Below are 20043 nucleotides of genomic sequence, written 5' to 3'. Positions count from 1 at the left end.
GGCACAGGAGGAATTGATTGGGTGGCAGCAGCCAGGGCCACACTGCCTGGATTCTTACCACACACCACACCCTCCCCACACCCCCCACCCAGGTTCTTCCCTTCTCCTCAGTTCCCCTTATGACAGCTGGGAGTGATTATAGCAGCGCTCAACTCACTAAATTAGGAGAGCTAAATGAGGACATTTATAGAAAGCCCTGGAACAGTGTCTGGCTCATGGAAAGCCCTATTCAAGGATTAGCTATTATTACTTATCTGACAACTATTTGGTCTATTATCAAGCATATTTTCTTTTTCTTTCAAAGATTTATTTATTTATGCATATAGAACTGAGGTACAAGCCAGTGGTGCAGGGTGTGAGAGGATTCACCAGAGGCAGAGTGGGGAGCAGAACAGGCAGATTGACAAAGTACACTGCTGAGGGGAGCAGCTGGTGCGTCAGGAGGGGTCTGCCGCTTCATGTGGATCACATCCGGGGCCTGAGATCATATTTTCAATGACATGGCATCACTTCTCCTGATCTCATTGTTATTTGATTGTGATTAATATGGTACAAACCATGCAGTGTCTCTGCTTCATGCAAGCCCCTTCCCTTTCTGCCCTGGTGCAGATGACTTGTCTGTCAATGGGGACATTGTAAATTTCCTACAGGTAAAAATTTGGGGAGAAAAAGTTAATTTACACCATTTCCACCTAAAATCTATAATAGAAGAGTGGGAAGCCGGTGGAGGAAGGACATAGGGAAAGAAACATAATAGTTCTCAGGTGGGCTTTGGTTCGACATGCACATGTAAGAACTGTTCCAACCTATTATTACATTTGTATGTTGACGTGACACGAACACACAAGAGATCTTGCCTTTCCACTCTCTTGCTGTGGCTTTCTTCTACTCAGCCGTGCCTGCCTTCTCCATTCCCACGCATGCCCTCTCGTTTCCCATGTCTCCTCTGGCAGTGCTGTCGTCGGCTGGAAGAGCCACCGGTACAGCACAGCTGTCAAGACTGCTGTGTGTCTGCCTCTCTGTGACACACACAGTGACGGCCGCAGATGACAAGCCTCATGGCCTTTTGCTATTTTAGCCCCTGTCAGCTAGAAATAAAATCCCTTTGTCTATTGAATATTACTAGTGACACGAATAGATTACGGTAAGAGAAGCCTTTTTCAGCGAATTGTAATATAGTTTTAGATTGTGCTGAGGAAGTCCGTCAGCAAACCTGGCTTTTTGTTTCAATACATGTTTGTCTTCCCACATATTTTTACAGTATGATAGATTCCAAGGTTTGCTTCCCATTAAATAGAGAGCATTTCTAAGTTTAAAGATAGACTCCTGATTCACTAAAACATGAACTGAATCTCTCAATTGCTTTCAGTTTTGCATGAACAGTATGTGATTTATCTCTACCCCAAGGAATGATCCGGCAGTTCGTTCCAATGTAGACAAATTCACCAGGAGACAAGTTTTAGTCTCCTGGGATAGACATTTCTGCCATGAAATCACAAATTCCTGCCAGATTAGTTTCTTCAACAAACAGTCTGAATCAAAGTGAAGGGGGGAGGGGGGAGGTAGAGAGATAGAAGATGTACTTTAAAAAAAAAAAAACATAGGGAAGACAAAACTTCCTTAGGGCTGCTAGGTGTTTCCTCTCTCATCTGCTTTGGGAAAGCAATCTGGCTTTCCTTTGCCTTTTCCAACTGGAATAGGTAATGGTGGTGGTCCTTTGAGACTGGGCTGGCAAGTTGGCACAGGGCATTTTGGCTGACCATTCCAGGGAGCAGAGACCCTGTATAAAGTCTAACCCCAAGTCAGATTGTTTATATGGTGGTCTTTCAAAGGTTCATCCTTAATATTTAGAAGAAGGCATAGGGGAGACCCAAATTATGGATGCTTTTCTTCTGTCTGGAACTATGTATAAGAATCCGAGCGCGGGCCCTCCCTGGTGGCGCAGCGGGTTAAAGCACAGCACTAAGAATCTAAAAGCCGCTTCCGCATGAGTTCGATTCCCACCTGCCCCGGAGGTGACCACATGGCGTGGCAGACCTCTCCTGACCCGCCCGCTGCTCCCCTCAGCAGTGTACTTCGTCGATCTGCCTGTTCTGTTCCCCACTCTGTCTCTGGTGAAGCCTCTCGCCACCCCTGAGCCTCTGGCCTGCACCCCAGTTCTGTATGCACAAATAAATAAATCTTTAAAAAAAAAAAAGAATCCGAGCGCTCTATAGTAACTATCTGGACTCTGCACCTGTTGGGGGCCATCCTCATTGAGCAGTGTCAAGAAGCTTCCCTCCTGGAGGCAGAGTTAAGGTTCTCAGCCCGATAAACCTGTGAATGCTAACTAATGCCAAGTATCTTGGAGGACCTGGAATTATTTACCATCCCATGAAGACATCCGTATCACAACAGGAGGGCAAGTTTTATAAAGCTTGTTAAAAGTTCCAGATGACGAGACACGAGGTGACCTGGCAGTCCCAATAGAAAAAAACACTAACTGACTTCTTTATTGAGTATCAGTTTATGACAAGGATTCCCAGAGGCCAAAGAGATGTGGGTTCCCCCTAGATTCTGACATAACAACAAGGTGGTTATGTCACTGAGGCTGATAATAAATTACTTGTTACTGAGGCTGATAGTGAGTTATAGCAAATGTGTACAATATAATTTGCATGATTATAATTTATCATAATTAATTTTTATCTTTCTACATGCACAGAAAATTAAAGAACTGATGATAACAAACTGGCGTTTTTACCCCTACAATTGTCATTTTGGGGAAAAGCTGTGTTTTACAAGCTGTTAGCTAAACGGTATTGCCCTATGCTAATATGATTTCCTGAAAGCCTGTTTCTTCCTTTTCAGTTTCCACTGGAGACCCTGATTCCTGATGGCAAAAGAATAACCTGGGACAGTAGGAAGGGATTTATCATATCAGAAGCCACCTATAAAGAAATAGGGCTTCTGACCTGTGAAACAACGGTCAACGGACATGTGTATAAGACAAACTATCTCACACATCGACAAAGTGAGTACCGTTCTGAGGGTATGGAGCATCAGGCAATGTGCTCAGGGCTTGTCTGCTTAATGAAAACTTGATTCTTAAAAAGTGTTATTTCTTATGCCTACAGCCAATACCATCATAGATGTGCAAATAAGCACACCAACCCCAGTGAAGCTACTCAGAGGTCAGCAGCTCGCCCTCAACTGTACAGCCACCACTCCCCTGAACACGAGAGTGCGGATGACCTGGAGTTACCCTGGAGAGGTGAGTGGGCCACTTCTCTGCATTTATTTTTAGCATGTAGAAGACCACTGGGTTTTTGAAGTAGGAAAAATGAGCATATTCTGACTTCTGTGGCAGTATTAGTGAATGAGATTTGGGTTGGGCTGGGGGTGTTTTCCTTGCCTGGCATTTCATGAGTGTGATATGCATAGATACGGTCTTTTGATGTCTGGAGGTTTTGTTTTGAAATGGTAGGCTGGTATTTCTATTGCATGATTCTGGATAGGAAAAGGGATTGTTTCCTCTCTGGAAAGTATTTCCTAGGATTTAGAGATGAGAGAGAAATTTATCACTCAGTGCCAGGCAAGCACTATCTTTTGTAACAACAACAACAAAAAGTTGTTGTCAGCGCCTTGATTTAAGATACTAGCAGACAGTCAGGCACCTGATTGGAGCATGTTTAGAAAAGATATTACAACCCAGCCATCCAATGTTCCGTTTGTTAAGTGTCAAAGGAGCAATTCTGTTCTTTAGGAAAAATGAGAAGAATGGAGCCAGAGTTGAATGCCCTTGTTCAAATTGCACACCCTTGCAAAAAATACTTATTTTAAAAACATACAGATGGGGAATCTACTATAAACTGTTAAGAAACTTTTGACAGTTCCAGTCCCCATTTCTTGTGTGTCAGTAGGATTTATACAGTACATCCCTCAGATGGTCATTTGTTATATCATTCAGATTAATCAAAAAGTTAACTTATTTATGTGTGAAAGATTAATGCATCTGTCCCAAGTTAGAGTTGTTTTTCATCATTGTTTCCAGTCATGGAGGGACACACTGAAAGATCATCAGTCACAGAGTATTTTCTAGAAAGTGGTGTTGTTTCATTAAATAAAAAAATAAAAACATTCTGACTTGTAGCAATATTTTCTGAGTTATAATAGAAATCAAAATACTTTCTAGAAATGCCAAAAGGAAAGAAACACTCATCCCATTAGAGTTGTTACCATAAGTAAAGGTTCATATAATATGTCTAGTAGATGCTAATAGTCTTCTAAAATGGTGCTGTGCTTTAGAATTTTCTGCACTGGAAATATTCTGTCTCCAAAGTATAATGCAATAACCACTTGCCATGTGTACCCATTGACTGAAGAACTGAATTTTAAATTTTGTTTACTTTTGATTTAGTAACCACAAGTGGGTGATGTCTACAGGATTGGGCAAAGTGGTTCTGAAACACAGGATCAGTTGTTTTCCAAAACAGAAACAATACCAGTTACTCCAAGTTTAAAAGAGTTCTCAGGGGGAAAAGGGGAAATAATACCTACAAAAATAAGTTTCATACGTTCCTCAGTTTGTTGTTTTAGGGAATGGCTTGAATTTGATAGTGATGATTGACATACTTCTCTGTCTGGTTCCTACTACTGAGAATGAAGAACATGGCCAAAATGTAGTGTCTGTTGAAACAGGGCAGTGAAAAGATGGGTGGTAGATGTTTGTTAAATGTGGTACAGAGGAGAGCGAAGGTCAAGACCCAAAGATCAGTTCTGGACAACTTCCAAAGTCTTTTTTCCATGCCCCCTGGTGGGGAGGGATATAAAGGAAGAAATAACATATTATGTGTTATAAAATGCAAGGCCAAAAATAAAAAGAGGAAGGAACAATTAGAGGAAAGGGCAATGTGATCTCATTTTCTCACCCAGGAGCAGGTGAGTCCTTTGGTGGTGCCCATCATTGGGCCCTGAAGATTCCTGGTCTCCCCTGAGGGGAATGTGGAATGAAACACCAAGTGTTAGCTCAACTTTCTGGTGGTTTTAGGTGTCTCCAGATTCACTCAGTGTAACTTAGCAGAAATTGGCATGGTTTGCTCAAATACTGAAATAAGGAAACTAGGATTATTAGACCATAGTAAGTATAGTCAGGACACTTTACTTCATCCTATTTCTAGAAAGAAAGCCAAAGGAAACACATGATGATTCACTGCAGGAAACACAGATGTTAAAGATAACTGTTACCTGTGTGATACCTATGCTAGAGAACAGTTACTGTTTCAGCGGTGTGTATGCCTGAGGGAAGGCACTCGATTTATACTAAAATATCTTGAGTTCCCAGCCTACTGTGGCCATGGCCTCTGCTACTTCAGTTTCTTCATCTGCAAAAGGGCAATAATAATAATGCCACTGTCACCAGGTTGCTGTGAGAAGTAAGGTATGTGAAAGTCTATTTGGAGAAAATGACATGCTACTATATATATACTATATGTGCTACTATATATTAAATGTGTACTATATATGCTACTATATAGACTACTATATATCACATTCATGTGATATATGACATGCAAACATACATGCACACACACACACATATCTGCCACTCTCTCCTGTTCATTACCCCTCTAGACAAACAGTTTCCAAACATCTTGCTCTAGGTGGGTTTACTTCTTAGCATAAAATATCTATCTGAGATACGTTTTAACTTTAAACATGAACAACTATTGCTTTTATACTTATTGTACATTTTCTTTCCAGACAAGTAACAGAGCATATACAAGGCAACGAATTGACCAACGCAATTCCAACACCAACCTATTCCACAGTGTGCTTATTATTGACCAAGTCCAGAACAGAGACAAGGGGCTTTACACTTGTCATGTGAAGAGCGGCCCCTCATTCAAATCTGTGAACACTTCAGTGCATGTATATGGTGAGCAGCTGGACTGTGCTTTCCAATCATTGTGGATCTGGGAGGTTTCATAAAGCAAGCAAATTTTCTCTAGCAAGAGTTACATTACTTTGAATGTACTTTGTTCTTGTCTCTCCCTTGCCAAAAAGCAAATCGCATTAGGTGTTTTTTAAGTTTAATACTTTTGTCTCGAACAGAATCTTTTCCTGAAGGATTTATTGTGTTATTTATTGTTAAATCACACTCATTTTTTTTTTAAGATTTATTTATTTATTCATACAGAACTGGGGTACAGGCCAGAGATGCGGAGGGTGAGAGGATTCACCAGGGACAGAGTGGGGAGCAGAACAGGCAGATCAACGAAGTAAACTGCTGAGGGGAACAGCGGGCGGGTCAGGAGAGGTCTGCCTCGCCATGTGGATCTCCTTGGGGGCTGGCAGGGATCGAACTCATGTGGAAGTGGCTTAAGCCTCTTAATGCAATGCTTTAACCTGCTGTGCCACCAGGGAGGGTCAGTCACACTCAATTTTTTTATGAAATTCTTTAGTTTTTTAGACTTGCTTATGAGCAAAACAGAAAAATGTGATCAATTCTGCCTTTATTAGCTGGGGAAAATTTCTCGGATACTACGATGATTTAGACAAATTAAAATATGATATGATAAATTATTTAGAATGGATGCTAATTTGTCTTGATTTTACCCTCATGAAATCATATTATTGCTTAATCCCAATAAACAAATTCTATATATACTTAACCCTCTTTATAATCCTTAAAAACTTTAATTCTACTGTTGAAAAGAAGCACTGTGTAAAAAACCTATAAGTCAATTCTACCAATGGCATTTATTAGTCTTTTGACTTTCTCCAGTTGATTTTTTTTTTTATAGCAAATTAGTTGTTCTAAGGGCCTGGAGCAACTTTTTCCCATGAGGGAACACTCATCTTGGCCAGGTAGAGTTTTAGAAGTATCTTTCTACTTTTTTGATATTATGATATAGATATTTAAGATGGTCTGTTGCCCTGCCATGTTTTTATGTCCTAGGATTTATAACCATTTGATTTGAAAGTATCTTACCAATGAGGTGCTGCTTTTTAATTATTTTATCCATTAATCAATATTTGGACTCATTGATAAGCTTGACCATAGTTCAGTTCTGTTAATTATTAATTGATCACACTCTCCATTATTGAGGCAAGGAATTGGTTGTTTTCTGCAGGTATGGTCTTTGCTAATGTATGTATCACTTCTCTTTCAAAGATAAAGCATTCATCACTGTGAAGCATCGAAAAGAACCGGTGCTTGAAACTGTAGCGGGCAAGAAGTCTTACCGGCTATCTATGAAAGTGAAGGCATTTCCCTCGCCTGAAGTTGTGTGGTAGGACCCTACTTACTTTCTTGTCAGTTCAAACTATGCTTTGTAAGTAGGAAGATGCAGAATCCCAAGGACTTGAATTCCTGAAAAATTATCAAGATAAGCACCACAGATAGTAGTGGGAAACTAAAGACTTTATTGATTTCTGGTGTGGAGCTGGAATTGTTGATAAGAGTTGGAGAGAACAAGAAAGAATGTAACAGGATAGAGCAAGGATTTAAGGCTTTTTTTTTTTAAAGATTTATTTATTGATTGATACAGAACTGGGGTACAGGCCAGAGATGCGGAGGGTGAGAGGATTCACCAGGAGCAGAACAGGCAGATGATGAAGTACACTGCTGAGGGGAGCAGCGGGCGGGTCAGGAGAGGTCTGCCACGCCATGTGGATCTCCTCCGGGGCAGGCGGGCATCGAACTCATGCAGAAGTGGCTTAAGCTTCTTAGTGCTGTGCTTTAACCCCCTGCGCCACCAGGGAGGGCCCAGGATTTAAGGCTTTTTAAAGTGATTTTTTTTATTGAAGTAACATTGGATTATCACATGATATAAATTTCCAGGTAGGGATTAGGTTTCATTGGGTGCTCATTTCAGTTTAGTCATTCCCTCCCTCTGACTGAATTTCTGTTTCTCCCTATGACATCAACATCTTTTGAAAGGAATATGTTAAGCAATGACTAGAAAGCATCTTTAATATGTGACATGCTCTATTAACCCTGAACAAGTGGGCTCTTGTAATGAGGATGATAATTCTTTAAGTATCTGAACATAATTCTCATACAGCTGGGTCTTGTTTTAAAATTAAACAGACACTAGTAGAGCAAGACTTAATTCATTTGCAGGAGTAGACAAATGAATCTACTTGAGTTAATTAAGTTTATTTTGGCCAATGTTTGAATATTCAGAAACTCCATAGTTTTTTTTTTTATTATTCTAGTACAACACCTGATATAAAACAATGGTATCTTTTTATAATCTGTAGCCATTTTGTTAAATCACTTTTAAGCACCAATATCTTTGGCTTGAGTCATTACATTTTAAACAAAGGAGTATAATACAAAACTGATTAGGAAAACAATCCTAGAATATGGAGACACTGCCATTTTAAAATCTCCTCAGCCAGAGCTTATTTTGCTTTCAAAATCATATGAATGTAGTGTTTGTTTTCTGTTTCCTCAAATAATTAATAGGGAATTAAAGAGAAAATTAAACTTTGTGCCAATATAGTAGGAAAAAAATCTTTATTTTCATATCTTCTAAAAAGTTGACAAGTGAAAATTGGAAAAATAGGAATTTTAGATCTTTAAGAAACAGAAAATGTGGACAAATGTGGCTCACATAGGTCTGTCAGTTCGGTGCATCTTTTAACTTCAGGTTAAAAGATGGGTTACCGACAAATGAAAAATCTTATTTGGTTCATGGCTATTCAGTTAATAAGCTTCCTGAATCCCAATTCTGTACGCAACTGCATGATGTCTGGCTTATATTTAAGGTTTTAAAAAATTTAAGTTGATCTGTCTTGCTTGTGAAGTTCATGCCTTAACTGTCTTCCTCAGGGGTAAAATCTTGCTAGGCTTCATTTCACTATAGCTTATGAAAGGGTGCGACCATTTATCCAGCTAACAAGAACTCCACATGAGACCACAATAGGAAAGTCTATTTTTGTTTTTATCTGGAGAAGTGATCTAATTGATCTAACTTACAATGGCCCTTGTATTAATGATGGAGCCTCATGGAAAGCTCTAAAAAACAGAATCAGCCAATGTTTCTGGGTTAATACTTAGCAGCCAAAATCCCTGTAGGTACCTTAAATCATCACTTTTCTTCCTTCCTTCAACTCACTTCTTCCTCTTTGCAATAAAGATGCAATATTTCCCAGTCTAAACATCACACCTGGTTTTACTGAAAACTTAATGCCTCCATTTTTTAAACAAGCATTCAGAATCAAAGGTTGCTGATTGATAAACTTGAGTCCACAGACCTCAATGACAATGTTGTGAAGTGATATCTGAGCACACGTGTGGGATGATTTACTGATAATGTTTTTAACTTCAGGTTAAAAGATGGGGTACCGACAACTGAAAAATCTCCTCGTTATTTGGTTCATGGCTATTCATTAATTATCAAAGATGTAACTGCAGAAGATGCAGGGGATTATACAATTCTGCTGGGCATAACACAAGCCAATGTGTTTAAAAACCTCACTGCCACTTTAATTGTAAATGGTAAGTTTACCATTGATACTTCTGGTTCTGGGTAGAATTAATGACCAGTTATAAGTCAAATATCAGTATAACAACATCAAAGAAAAGCAACTTTTAAAATCAACCATGCCTTCATGTCAAGTCTCCTTGTGGACTTCCTTTAAGTTATATGATGCTTTATCATTGTAATCATATGGAATCTGTATTTTAATGTTCTCAAAACACTTTTACTTTAAAAAATTGCATTATAATGACAAATTTGAGGACTTTTCCAGTTTTGTTCATGTATTTGTTTCCCTGATGTCAAAATCTGTGAGGATATGGTCATTTATGTTGTGGAGGAAGTCCACAAGATGTTGGGACATCTCTTAACTTTGGTCCTATTCTTCAACTCTTTTCCAGTGAAACCCCAGATTTACGAAAAGGCCGTGTCATCATTTCCAGACCCGACTCTCTACCCACTGGGCAGCAGACAAATCCTCACATGCACCATTTATGGTATCCCTCAGCCTACAATCAAGTGGTTCTGGTATCCCTGTAACCATAGTCATTCCAAAGCAAGGTAGGAATAGCTCATTTCTTGACTAACTTAAATACTTTTGACACCTAAACTCAAAATTCTTCAGTGAACACAGATGGGAGTTTGCATATGGAACATGTAGTCTGTGTATTGTATGCATACATACATACAAATACACCTACATACATATATAAAGCCTTATTTTGTTCATTTACGCATACTTGTAGTATATTTGAGGAAAAGGCTTTCCCTTCCTTGGAAAGCGGTAGGCAACAGCTACTCCTCTTCTCTCCTGAATATATCATTTCTTATTGTTTCATGATTTTTTTCTAACAGTTTTGGGAGCATGGGAACAAAATTAAGGTCAGTCTGGGAACTGTTATTTGGAACTGCAGTCTCATTTTTCAGTTGAAACCCCCACCAAGACATCAGCTCCCCACTGCATCAGTTACTGTACTCCTCCCATTTCTCACTGTGTAGGTGATGCGATCTGAGAGCTCACCTGCTGGTGATCACGCCCTTCCTCAGACTTTGCTGTTGCCTGCCCTTCAGTCTGAACTGTGCTGCCACCTATTTTGTGCTCCTAAAGAAGCCGTTCTTTTCCTTCCAAGGCTCAGTCAGCACATTACCTTGCTTGGGAGGACTGCGATTAAAAAACAGTTTAAGAAGTGAACAAAACTTAATTCTAGCACAACCAGATAGAAGTGGCTATTTGGTTTTCTAGATTCTTCCTGCAGTGCTGACTTGTCTTCATCTTGTGTGCTAATCTTTGCTCTGGGGATAGTATTCCAACAGTGTAAGTTATTGATGAGTTATGGAATTTTTAAGAAGTTTCTGAGAAGTAGCTTTTCTATGAATGTCTGATTTCTCATCAGAGTGTCATTTTCTAAGAATAGAGAAATGGAGAACTTACAAAGGTTGAACACCCTATTTACATTATGACAATGTATACTAAAAGAAAGAGATCTACTAAAATTCTATATTATGTTGCTAGTTTGGGACTAAGTCTTCCTATTTATGGACTCATTTAAAATCATGATATTTGTAATATACAACTAACTTAAAAGTAAATAACTTTAAGCTATTAGATTTTCACTGATTAGAGTTGAATTTTGATGGAATAACATAATCTCTCACAGACATCTTAAGTGTTTTGACAACAGCAAATCTATAAAATTTCAATTTATTCTGGAGAAGAGCTAATAACTTAGAAACTAACAATTATGAGTGACAGAACGCCATATTATAAAGTTGAGTAATGCTAATAAACTATGGTTTGGGAATGAGGTCACTCCCAAATTTTGTAAACCATCACCTCTCTTTCTAGTTTCTTTGTGGCATATGGGATCTGTAATAACCAACCAAAACATGTAGAGAAATTTCTGGCACCCACAGTGCATTAACCTTGCTCTTACCTTACAAACACATTTTCTACATCACTGGTACTCAGTACGTTTAGACAAACTCTTCATCATACAAATATTTACTGAGTACCAACCATATCCAGAACATCAAGGTACAATTTGTTAGCACTTCTGTTTTAATTGTATAAGATCAAACATATTTGGTGATGACATATGCATCATATATATAGACTTGGGAATCAAGGAAATGGGTTCTATTCTTGGCACAATCCCTGACTTCTATGTGACCTTTGCCAGTTATTTAATCTGTGTTTCAATTTCCCCTTCTGTAAATGGTAACTGCCTGTTTCCCCTTTCCTATAATACACAGCTATTAATGAGTGAAATGAGAAAATCACTTAGAATTACATTTTCTTCTTTCAAAAATAATTGCAATACTCTTAATTGTTGCACTCTGATATTACCTCTCTGCTCCTTATGAATTAAAAAGCAATTTAACCTGAGGATTAACTCAGAGAATCCTGCCAAATTAGCAGAAAAATTCAATTTATAAAAATAGAATGGTTGTAAGAAAAGTCTGACATCTAAGTACATATTCTGTGGTATGGAAATGGCTCAAGAGTTCTAATGTTAATAGTAACCTATTAAGAAAATAATGTAGCAGCAACTCCACCATTGGTATCAATTAATATTCTTTCAGTGCCAACCTGAACTCCTTTGTCAGACTTGGTCCAGACCTCACAAATGAAAGTATAATCATTCTTTGCATGGGTAACCCTAAAAACCTCTAATCTTTATTTGGTCTTTTGCCAATGAGCCCTTTCAGGATGTGAACAATGTAGCTGGATTCTCAACTTATGGTCTTGGTAACTTTTTTTTTTTTAAAGATTTATTTGTGCATATAGAACTGGGGTACAGGCCAGAGGCGGTGAGAGGCTTCACCAGAGACAGAGTGGAGAACAGAACAGGCAGATGGACGAAGTACACTGCTGAGGGGAGGAGCGGGCAGGTCAGGAGAGGTCTGCCACGCCATGTGGTCACCTCCGGGGCAGGCGGGAATCGAACTCATGCGGAAGTGGCTTTAGATTCTCAGTGCTGTGCTTTAACCCGCTGCACCACCAGGGAGGGCCGGTCTTGGTAACTTTTTAAAGAAAAACCTAATGGATATGAATGGACTCTCAAGAGTCCATGCTTCTAAAATTCTAAACTAGGTCATATCTGGAGTTTCACATAAAGACATGCTTTATAAGTTTAATAGGAAACAACATTCCCGTCCATGCTCAGTGGCAATTTGATGTCCCTTTTCTAAACCACTCTTCATCTGTCCCAGCAACAAAGTAATATTATACCAAAGAGTCTAGAGAAAGCCGGCCGTTCCAAAACTAAGTGTGCTTTGCCAGTTGTTTGTTTGTTTGTTATGTGTTTGTTTTTGCAGGGTAGGATGGCCTACAAAATAAGGGAAAGGCAGAGGCTTCTAGGCACTTTGAGAAGGGACTGCCTAATTGTACTTCTCTATTGTTTCTATCAGCAAATTGGCAAAGAAAGGAAAGCTTGAATCATTAAGGATGTGTTAAAGAGAAACATCGTTTTGTGCATCACTGGAGTATGTAAAATTAACAGGGTAAAAACAAAGCAATTGGTTGTGGTAGTTCACTACAAATATACTCAAGGATCCAAATTTAATTTCCTGCCAGCAGGAATGTCAATTATTTTTATGTTGGGACAGTTTTATGTCCTATATTCTATCATCTAGCTATGAAATGAAAAGTTTTCACTTTATTTAGACATTGAAAAGGTCAACATTTCCTGGGGGCTAAATGTAGGCCAGATATTGGAGGTAACTATTGAGTAAGACCTCTTGTTTGTGAAGAATGTGATCACTTACCCAGTGTTTCAATATTGATTACTGCTCTTATCACAACTGTTTATATCTCTGTGTCTTTCCACACATATTCTGTACTGTGCATGTATGGGTATGCAGACTCAAACCAGTATATGACAGGGAATGTTAATTTGCCACAAATTGAATCTTGAACCTAAATGGGACTTTAAAGAAGACCACTTCACCAAAGACCACTTTAGCAGGACTTTGAACTTGAACAAACAACTGAATAAATCTGGCCATCTTATACAGGAGGCTTTCATTCCAAGCCAACAGTGAGTGTTAACTCACTAATGAGAAACTTCTTGCTTTTTGTTATATAATTACTGGATCAGAAAGTGCCTGCTGCCCAGTGTGAATATTAGAACAACAGCCCTTATTAATATTTCATGCAAAATCCTGAGAATAGAGCACAGGTTCATTTGCCAAATACTTGTTTGCCACTTTCTCTGCTTGGTGAGCTTTGCCACTTATTCCAACCTTTTCTAGTAATATAGTGAGTAGGATGAATAATTGTTTTTAATGAATTAACAGTTTCCTGTAATTGCTATCAAACATTTTATTATGGTTTAAAATAAACCAAAAGGCTGGTCCTAGTAAATCTACCATGGATAATGGTTTGTATGGGGATCCTTTGAGCAGGATTCAGAATTGCTTCTTAACAGTAGGGATACCAGAGGTTAGTGGCATGATTTGGGAAAATTCCATAAGAAGAGTTACAGAAGTTCTCTATCTTTCTTTGGCCACAGTCAGAGATTTTTTAAAAAACTGAATTTTAGGCATTTTCATTTCTAAACCTAGAGATGTCTTGATAAGCGAGCATTAGATAATAAATAGGTAGGACAAACCACTTGGAAAACATGTTCCTATTCTTGGTTATGTTTCAGCTTATCTCCATTAGTAGACTATTGAGATGTGGGATCAAGTCTGTGGCTTTAATCTAACCTCACTGCCTTTGTAAGTGAAAAAACAAAAGCTGGTGGATTTAAAAGATAGGAATTGCATGATATATTTAGACTTTGACCCAGGTAGTGCCTTATAAAGGACTTCAAGTCCCTGGAGCTCAGTTCTTCATACTTTCCTAATGATCACAGCTATAATGGTCCCTTTCTCGTGCCAAATGTGTGCTCATCCATTCACATATATTATAGCTCATCTGTATACAATTCCACATTATAGGCATAATTCTCTCATAAGGAAACCAAAGCTTATAAAGCTATTTCTCAGGTGTTTCAGATCATAAAATAAAACAGGCTAAAGTGACTGCCATCTTAGAAGGTTACTAGGCATTAGTGTCTCATAGGACTCCTCATTGGGGAACCCTGTGGATTCCCAGAGGAAGGAGCAGATGTTCTAGAGGGGTAACCAGGTTTGCGAGATTGCTGGTCTACCCTGTGAAGTTTTTCCTCTTCTCACAATGACCCCACAAAATCCACCTATTGAGTTAGAGTTGAACTTCAGATGAGAGAGGAAAGCAGGAAGAGTATAGTAGCAATTGGAAGAATTTCTAACAGATAACTTTGGAAAGCAGGGATGACCTACAGCTATAATGTGATGACCCACACGTGTGCAGATGGGAATAGACCCTGTAAGGAGGTATAAAACCCAATAAGCAGCTCTAAATAAGACCATAGTAAGTCCCATAGTTAGTGGGCCCACCTATTGTGGTACTTTCCTCCAACAGTGCTATCCCTCCCTGTAACTTTCTCACTAGGTAGGGGTATTTGATCTCTTGCAGGGAAATCCCATTCTTGCACTTATTGTTGGGGATTAATGTTCTGGATAAGGATTCAACAAGCACTCAGCCATCAGTGGTTCTCACAAAGCTCGTGAATGGTTAGGCAAAGGAAAGAAGACACGGAGAGTAATTAAGGGAGACAAAGCAGGAGGTGCCAAAGGATAAAATGAAGGTGAAAACAAGAGCTTAAAGTTGATGGGTAAATGAAGTGGGGTCATAAAGGTTGCAAATTGCAGCTTCAGTCTGCTATGATCTAATTGTTTTGAATGATTCATTCACTTAGAATTAAGAAACTTTAGAGATAAAAACAGCTCTTTATAGATGAGAAACTGAGGCTTATAGATAAATAACTGTCCCTCACCCTGCACTAGTTAATGGCAAGCCCAAATCTACAGAGATGCAATCTCTGATTTCCTATTTACTACTCCTCATTATTCTTACTACTACCATAATATTGTATTATCTCCATGGCAGATACTTAAAATATGGTTGAACGAATGAGCCAAATGAATCAGTGGATTGTGGGTGGTAAGTACTGTAGAGGAGCAGCTTGGAGAATGGGGTCTGATCATAAAGATGATGGGTGGGTACAGGCACATTAGATAAAAGGGACAGGATGTGATTGGTGATATGGGGAGAGCAATGGGTTGAGGAGTTGAAGAGGACAAGTTTGAAGATTAATTTTACTGGATTATTGGATTTTCCAAGGAAAACCAACATTGGAAAGTTAAGTTTGGGTCTGACATGGAATTCTTAAACGGGACTAAGTAGTTGATAGAAACTGTTCTACTCTACCCCACCTTCCTTGACTAATGCCTTGGTGTTGTGCTATCTGTTGACCTTGGCCTACCCTATCACTCGTATAGACTGATGGGCTTTCATAAACTTTTATTGGTTGTCTTTTTCCTGTGGCATATCTTCAGTAAGTGTTCTGTGCATTGTGTCCCTGAAACGTTGCCTTCCGTGTCTGAAGCTCAAGGTCTTGGAATCCAAGAACTTGACATTCCTCTTATGCTTTTTTAGTTATATAGTTGCATATTATCCCATTTTCGTTGACCTTAATATTTTATATGCTTTGTCTTCATCATTAATAATTATCATCAATTATTGAGAATCTACCTGGTGAGTACGAAAGTCTTTGTAGTCTTATAAGTAAGGTGAGGAAAGCAAAAACAAACACTTAGAAACTACTTTGAGCCAAGTAGAAAGCTGTAGGTTAGAAGATTGTAACCTAAGATGTCTATTTTTATTTTCTTTGACACTGAAAGTTATTAAGCAACTATCTGCTGTAAGATGTTTAGGTTTAATATGTGCTTTTTATATGTTTAATGAGGCAGACATTATGACTATTGTCATTTTCTAGATGAGGCACCAAGAGTTCAAATATGTGGTTGAAAACTAGTCCTGGTTGATAATTCAGCTGTAGATGTGTGTTTTTCTAACATATCACCCATAGACACATCATATATCACTACTGGCATTGGTACTGTAACAATTATTTATGAAGCAAATTATGAGAAATTCTTGGTCAAAAGGTCACAATCTAGAAAGAAAATATGGTTTGAGAGTCTTATAATGTCAAGAGTCAATTATAAAAGTTGTTAGAAAGCAGGAAGACAATACAGCCTGGAGTTTAAGGTTATGGTCTCTGGAGCCTGAATCCTGACTCTGCCACCTCCTACCATCAACCGGCTGTGTGACTCTGGACAAAATAAACCACCTTTCTGTATAATAGAGATAAGAGCACTTACATGGTAAGATGCTGGGGAATTGAGGGAGATGATGATATGACGTAAATAGCCTTGGTGGCTGACACATGCAAGTGTTTGCTGGAAGTTGTTCCGTATTTTTAGGTTGCTCTAGGGCTTCCCACTGCAAAGCAACTTCCCTCTGAAGTGGCATCATATACACACCAGTATCCTGTTAAAGCTGACAATAATCTGACAAAGCAATCCATGCTGCTTGGTTAATGTTCTCCCAGGAAACATACTTCTACCTTGGGACAGGTCTTCTGACTGTGGTGACTTAATCCAAAGTAAATAAGATAAGGCGAAAAACAGTAGAAATTTTACATTGTTATGGAAATTTAGAGTTATAACATCCTGGATTTACATGCACTTTGAATTCTCTCTCTGCTACTTCTGTACTGGTCTTACCTCATTTTTTCCTTTCATACAGATTTGCTGTTTTGTGAACCACCTTAAATTCTTTGGGAAAAGATGTGTAAACTTAACATTGACAACTTGAAAGAAGCAACCCCACATTACCATGTCCCTAAATGCTCACTGGTCTTGTCCAGTGTATAGTAGCATATGGACTGTTGACATCTGACTTGCATGTACTCACTTGTACTCTTCATATTTGACTTGGCTCTTTAATGAAAGTAAAGTTCTAAAATAGCAGAAGTCAATAAATCTTGTTCATTGTTGAGAGAGCACAATTCAATTACTTTTTCAGTGGAATATTAGGCCACTAATATTTTATATGAGGAAAATAATACTAATAATTATGAGCAGATACTTTTGCGTGTCCTTGAAGCAAGAACCCTACTGATATTTAGTGGTCTACCTTCCATTAATCCAGAAGATACTTCTCCATCATCAGCTTTGCTGCCTAAGTTGAAATCGTCCATGGCTTTATCTGTTTGTCAGATGCTGATACTGCTGTGGCTAGTTTATCGAGATGCTCTGTCTTCATTAGTATTCCACAGTGTGAATGGACAGGCACCAATGGTGGTGACATAGTGCTTACTTCAGTGAGGGCTCATGTGTGAGGTCATCTGAGGGTCACTAGAGCCCCTTTTTTCAGCACTTTTGAGGTGAGTGATGGATGGCAGGGTTGATATTTGACATGAGGTTGAGTCCACAGCCAGGCAGACCATTATCAGGACTCATTCTCATCACCAGGCCATCTGTTGAGCAAGAGACACTGTGTCCTCCTACTCACCAGGTGGGGTTGAAGCACTGAGATTATAATAGTGAGTGAAATATATTCCCTGCTCTTAAGTCACTTTAAATCTAGTCAGATAATAAAATATGTGCCAGGCATTGTGCCAGTGTTACACAGATTGACTCATGTAATAGTTACCTAATATTTGCTCTCACAAAAGATCTTCATTTTTTAATTTTTTAAGAGGCTCTTTAAAAATTATTTCCCTTATGTTTGTCTCTAAACCCCTATAATAAACCTAGCTAGTCATGGTGATGTGGAGTTGCTTCTCTTTGAGTTGGTGACACTTAGGACACATTGATTCCCAAAAAATCCCAGGAGAGTCACAAAATGTAGAATAAATTATTTGAGCAAGTCAGGATGAAAAGAGAACATGGGATAAGACTAGGGTGGAAACATGGTCCACCTGCTTTGCTTTCTAGCTGTCAAGAGAGAGAAAGATAAATTAAACTGGCATTTGCAAGATTAAGGAAACCCTCGGAGGAAAGCAAAACTAGAGAAAGGTAACTTCAGAAACTGAGATCAAAGAAGAATGTCTTCTCTCATGCGCTAGGCTTTAGTATACAAACTCCTCAGGTCACATTTCTACTTCAGCAGTGTCATGAGGCTGGCTATTGGAAGGTCCCTCAATGTGGTCAATGGAATAACACCAAAGCAGAACTTTGAAGAGACTGAAAAGACTGCAGCTGTCTATAATGGTGTTGCTTCCAATTGGGCTTTTGCTGTCCAGGCTCATATAACTAGAAGATTACAACAACTTGACTTGAACTCAGATCTGACTAGCTCTAGAATTTATATGGCTCATATGCTACAATTGTGATTCTCCATTCCTGCCCCAAAAACTTTCTGGAAGTGTCAGTGTTGACAGCTATAAAACAAGTAAACTACTTCCTTTTTACAAGAACAAAATGTAAAAACAACTTGAAATATTGATATTATTACCTTAAGAGTCCTTGAATGTGTTAGAATAAACGATATTATTTATAGATACCTCTAACATTTCTCTAAAGGTTTCTTATTTATTGAATCAGCCTTCCTCCTCTGCTTGGTCATTACACTAAAAGGAAAAATGAACAGCACACTTTTCTGGTGCAACCAAGCAAGTCTCCACATTTCTTGCCTCCTCCCATGCCATCACCCAGGTATAAGGTTGTAAGGATGCCTGGGCCATGGCTCAGATTCTGTGAGAGTTACTGAGTCAGAGTGGGGATGAAGCAGGGGACAGAGCTCATGGTGGATGTAGTCACAAGAGAGAAGAGGAAGGAAGGCAGAGACTGGGAAGACATTTTAAGTGTGAATGGGCCCCAGGGCCCAAGTAAGCAGGAAGCAGAACAGGCCAAGACACTCATGGAAAAGCTTGAACACCTCCACCATTGTCCAAAGAGCCAACCCAGACCCTCCAATCCCTGAAAAGTCTTCTCCACTCTTCCCTCGCCATTCAGAAAAGAAGGTGGGTTCCAGGGTGGCACAGAGCCTCTGACTGAACAGCAAAGTCACTCCTGCAGATCCTCCCAGCCTGACCAGTGACCACCCAGACTGCCCAAGCCCTCTTCTGGGAGCAAAAGGAGCAGGAATCATTCTGTCTAAACACTCCTTCCAACTCGATGCCTTTTTCTGCCAACATCCTCTCCCCTATATTGTTGTATTTGTTTTAAGAGAATGTGAGAGGAGGGGAAAAGATAGTGTTTGTAGATTCTATTAATCTGATGGCCCAGACACACTATCGCTCATGTTTTGCCACAACACCCACTGCGGTAGGGAAAGTTTACATCAGACCCGTGTACAGGATGGCGCGCCATAACGGGGAGCCCGCGCGCCAGGCGTGCCCTCTGGCAGAGTTCCAGGTGGTCTTTTTTTCCTTCCATTTTTTTAAAGACGTTTTTTACAGCCTCGATTTGCTCTTTATTACTGCGCTGCCCCTTTGTTTCCTAACTCGCCAGTGATTCAGTCCACTTTACAAACAGATTCTAATCGCGGCCAGCACGTGCAGTCGAATCTCATTAAATAGATAAGCAGAGCCACAGAAGTCCACAGATTTCATCATCCAAAAAGAGGGAAAAATAGAGATGAGTAGATTATTCTCGATTTTAGGACTTTGCAGAGCTTTCTAGAGGCTCTCTT

General features: G+C 39.2%; 1 protein-coding gene across 1 annotated transcript in view; it reads left to right on the top strand.

The window, feature by feature from the left end:
* The window catches only part of FLT1 (fms-related tyrosine kinase 1), a 165230-nt gene that overhangs the window by 48531 nt on the left and 96656 nt on the right, over positions 1–20043 (top strand). Inside the window, exons 5-10 of the mRNA XM_004680172.2 lie at positions 2851–3013; positions 3117–3253; positions 5743–5917; positions 7157–7274; positions 9321–9490; positions 9872–10031. Coding sequence (XP_004680229.1) covers positions 2851–3013; positions 3117–3253; positions 5743–5917; positions 7157–7274; positions 9321–9490; positions 9872–10031 — 923 coding nt within the window. The remainder of the gene's footprint in view (positions 1–2850; positions 3014–3116; positions 3254–5742; positions 5918–7156; positions 7275–9320; positions 9491–9871; positions 10032–20043) is intronic.

Source organism: Condylura cristata, unplaced genomic scaffold, assembly GCF_000260355.1.
Source record: "Condylura cristata isolate star-nosed mole 26May11 unplaced genomic scaffold, ConCri1.0 scaffold00010, whole genome shotgun sequence".
In the NCBI taxonomy this organism is placed as follows: domain Eukaryota; kingdom Metazoa; phylum Chordata; class Mammalia; order Eulipotyphla; family Talpidae; genus Condylura; species Condylura cristata.
This window is presented reverse-complemented; position numbering and strand designations above follow the sequence as displayed.